The sequence below is a fragment of the Melanostigma gelatinosum genome (genome assembly GCF_949748355.1).
Source record: "Melanostigma gelatinosum genome assembly, chromosome: 18".
NCBI classification, from domain to species: domain Eukaryota; kingdom Metazoa; phylum Chordata; class Actinopteri; order Perciformes; family Zoarcidae; genus Melanostigma; species Melanostigma gelatinosum.
The window spans coordinates 10238611-10241706 of record NC_136651.1 but is presented as its reverse complement, the minus strand read 5'-3'; the positions used below and the strand labels follow the sequence as shown (position 1 = coordinate 10241706).

Here is a 3096-nt window from a genome sequence, read left to right as displayed (position 1 = left end):
CCACAACTGTTCATCCACTGAAGAATGTTAGAAGTGAATGCATGCATAAATACATGCTTCCATTGGATAAAGACACATAACTCAACAGAGATATAGCCTGTCCTTGTAAAACCACAGTCATGTTGCAGATTAAAATGTATTATGAGGTTGAGCAAAGGTCACTTCACGATAATTGATTGGTGAACCATGAATGATGCAACCTGCTACCGTCTAAACATTGTAGTTAAAGTGTTTGGGCGACTGAAGGAAGTCCTTGGTCAGCTCTTCAGATCACCTGTATATTTAGGCTAACAGACAAACTATGAGACGAAATGAACTCTGCACTGTGTACTTACATTTGTGTTCTGTCATCAAATATTGATGAATGTTGTTTTACCGGTTACAGTTTTCAAGTTTGTTGCACAATAAAGTTTTTCAAATGCAGTGTATTCGGTGGCTTCAATTCAAAATGAATGTGAAATATTATTTTCTCATTTTACAATGCATTCTGCCAAACTACAGACAGAACACAATGCGCCTCATGCACCAAACGCCACAGGAACAAATGTCCTCGTATTTCTGTTTGTGTGCACGAGTATGCATGTGTTGTCTCATGATAAATGGCGGTCACCAAACTTTTCTACAGTATACCTTTACTTCAAGAAATGTGGAATAACTTCTGAGAATGCGAACCCATTATCCATCAGCCTCTGTGATTACTTTATGCTGCTTTACTGGAGCCCTGAAGCTCTGCCCCCTGATATCATTAATACTTTGGACTGATGCTTTGGATGAGTGCTGATGGAAAGGCAACAGATATTGCCTCATTCATGAATACCATTCCTCTCTCATGGCAAATGGCTTGATTTATTCCTCTGAAGCTCAGTTAATTATTTATACAACATGACACCCATGAAGACGTAGCTCTAGATGCAAAATTCCTCACCACCACTCGACTGCGTCAGTGCCCATCACTTTGTCCTGAATGTAACCACGCCCTTTACCGTTGTAATTTGCCGACTCATCACATGATTTAGTTTATTCCGGTTTGAGTTGTTTTTCTGAAATCTTGTGTTGCGAAACTGGTAGTTACCCTGTTGTTTACCGTGTGACTCTGCTCGTACGTGCTGTTCCCTCACATAACACAAGGCTGTGAGTTATATGGACAAAGAGCACCAGTATGTGACAAGACTGCAGAGGCCACTGCTGAATAAACTGTCTGCTTGCTGCTTCCAGAGTCATTCGCCAACAACTTGCCACAGACACTCCAGAGATATAAATAAAGAATAGTTCAGCATTATCCTCTCCAGGTCCCGGGGCAACAGAGGAGTAACACACTAGCTCATGACATACCGAGTCATTCTCGTCCCTTAGATCACACTTGATGCTGGACAAGTGTTAGAATGACTCCGCTGGGTATATATCTGTGTGAGTAGAGCAGTACAGATGCCAAAGCAGTCTTTTTCTCAGACCTCTAGCTCACTTTCTGTTGAGAACAGAAATACAGCTGCCCATTGTTGAGTGTTCAGGTCATCAATCTAGACTTGTTTGTTAGGGTGGAGCTTCAGGCTTTTGCAGTTTCAACATCCTTTCCCTTCATTCGTGCCTTATTTCATAGGATATGGAGGAACAAAATAAAATATTATCCCGTCCCATTTTCCGCCGAGATGTGAGCTGGGATCCTTTCCCAAACTGGACGCAGCCGAGTCGAATCTTCACGCAGGACTTTGGCCTTCCTCCTTTCCTGGACCCTAGTGATCTGGACTGGATTGAGTGGTCCAAGAAGAGACTGGCATCTTTCTCCTGGCCCGGGTACACACAAACTCCCCTTCTGCCTCCATTCAGTGGCCAGCACCATGCGGCGTTGAACCAAAAGGGTCCGAGACAACTAGCAAGTGGAGTGTCAGAGATCCAAACAGGGCAGGACAGCTGGAAGATCAAACTGGACGTCAATCACTTCTCGCCGGAGGAAATTACAATCACAACCAAGGAGGGTTATTTGCAAATATCAGGTACACTGCACATGATTCTCTGATTTCCCACAAGCTATTTTTGAGATGTGACAAAAAAAATAGGTATACAGTCCCTGATCTTTTCTTGACACATTTAAAAAAAATGATTTTTCATTACAAGGAAATCATGAAGAAAAGCAGGATGAACATGGATCTGTTTCAAGGTGCTTCACCCGGAAATACAAGTAAGTTGTCTCTGAGAATGTGAAAAATGATCTTCCTGTGGTTCAATATGATAACTGTGTGTATTGTATGATGACGCATATAAGGCAAGAGGTCAACATAAACAAAACTCCTCTTCTCTTCAAGGCTGCCAAAGGGAGTGGACTCACATCACATCAGCTCTTCGCTGTCCGGTGATGGAGTTCTGTCCGTAGAAGCCCCCGCTCCAGGAACATCCATCAGCAACCCACCCAATGAGGTTGTGATACCAGTTCAGATCAAACAGACGCAGGATGGTGAAAAGTGAAACCAGTAAGCAAGAATTTCAAACGACAATCAGATGTTGCCGAGGTTGCGTACAGCAACTTTTGCAGCACTGGCATGAAACAAGGCAGAACTAGTCTGTTGTAGTGTTTCCCCGCTATAAACCACTGATATTGTAATCTCAACGGTACAATATCATTACGTTTGGTTTCACAATTAAATGCAAACTCATCAATATAATACAGAATCAACTCTGAAAATAAGAAATTATTTTCGTTTGTCATCGCTTATAAATGGATTAGCATGACCATGTAGTCCTAACAACATACCATCATGTTTTCATGCTCTTATATCTGAAATATGTGAAAAAATACAAGCTAGCAGCTGTAGGAAAATTAACTGTTTATATACAAACAGCTTATTTACTTTACAACAAAAAGGTCAAGTTGTGCTTCTGTGTAACATGGCAAGATAATTAATGATTGATTTTGTTTGATTTTATTTTGCTTGTGAAGAAAATAAACATTGTAAAAAGCTGTAACATAGATTCATTTTGTGTACTTGTCCTGAAAGTTGTACATTGATGTATTGATTAACCAGCCTAATAAAGCTGTCCGAATATATCTGCCAAAAATGTATTAAACAGCTTCTGCCATATAAATAAAACATTTGAATTGTA

At 40.8% G+C, this 3096-nt stretch overlaps 1 protein-coding gene across 1 annotated transcript; it reads left to right on the top strand.

Annotated features, from left to right (window-relative positions):
• Positions 1-1475: 1475 nt before the first annotated feature.
• LOC306792564 (heat shock protein beta-1-like) lies at positions 1476-3096 on the top strand. Its single transcript, XM_079289786.1, has 3 exons — positions 1476-1991; positions 2113-2176; positions 2301-3096. Exons 1-3 carry the CDS (start codon positions 1601-1603, stop codon positions 2458-2460), a joined length of 615 nt encoding a protein of 204 aa, XP_079145912.1. The 5' UTR covers positions 1476-1600; the 3' UTR covers positions 2461-3096.

Excerpts from the sequence above, each read along its gene's own strand:
- LOC306792564 (XM_079289786.1), top strand. The coding sequence starts at position 1,601 with ATGGAGGAACAAAATAAAATATTATCCCGTCCCATTTTCCGCCGAGAT. Across the intron at positions 1,992-2,112 it reads GGGTTATTTGCAAATATCAG|GAAATCATGAAGAAAAGCAG; the intron begins GTACACTGCACA and ends TTTCATTACAAG. Across the intron at positions 2,177-2,300 it reads TGCTTCACCCGGAAATACAA|GCTGCCAAAGGGAGTGGACT; the intron begins GTAAGTTGTCTC and ends CTTCTCTTCAAG.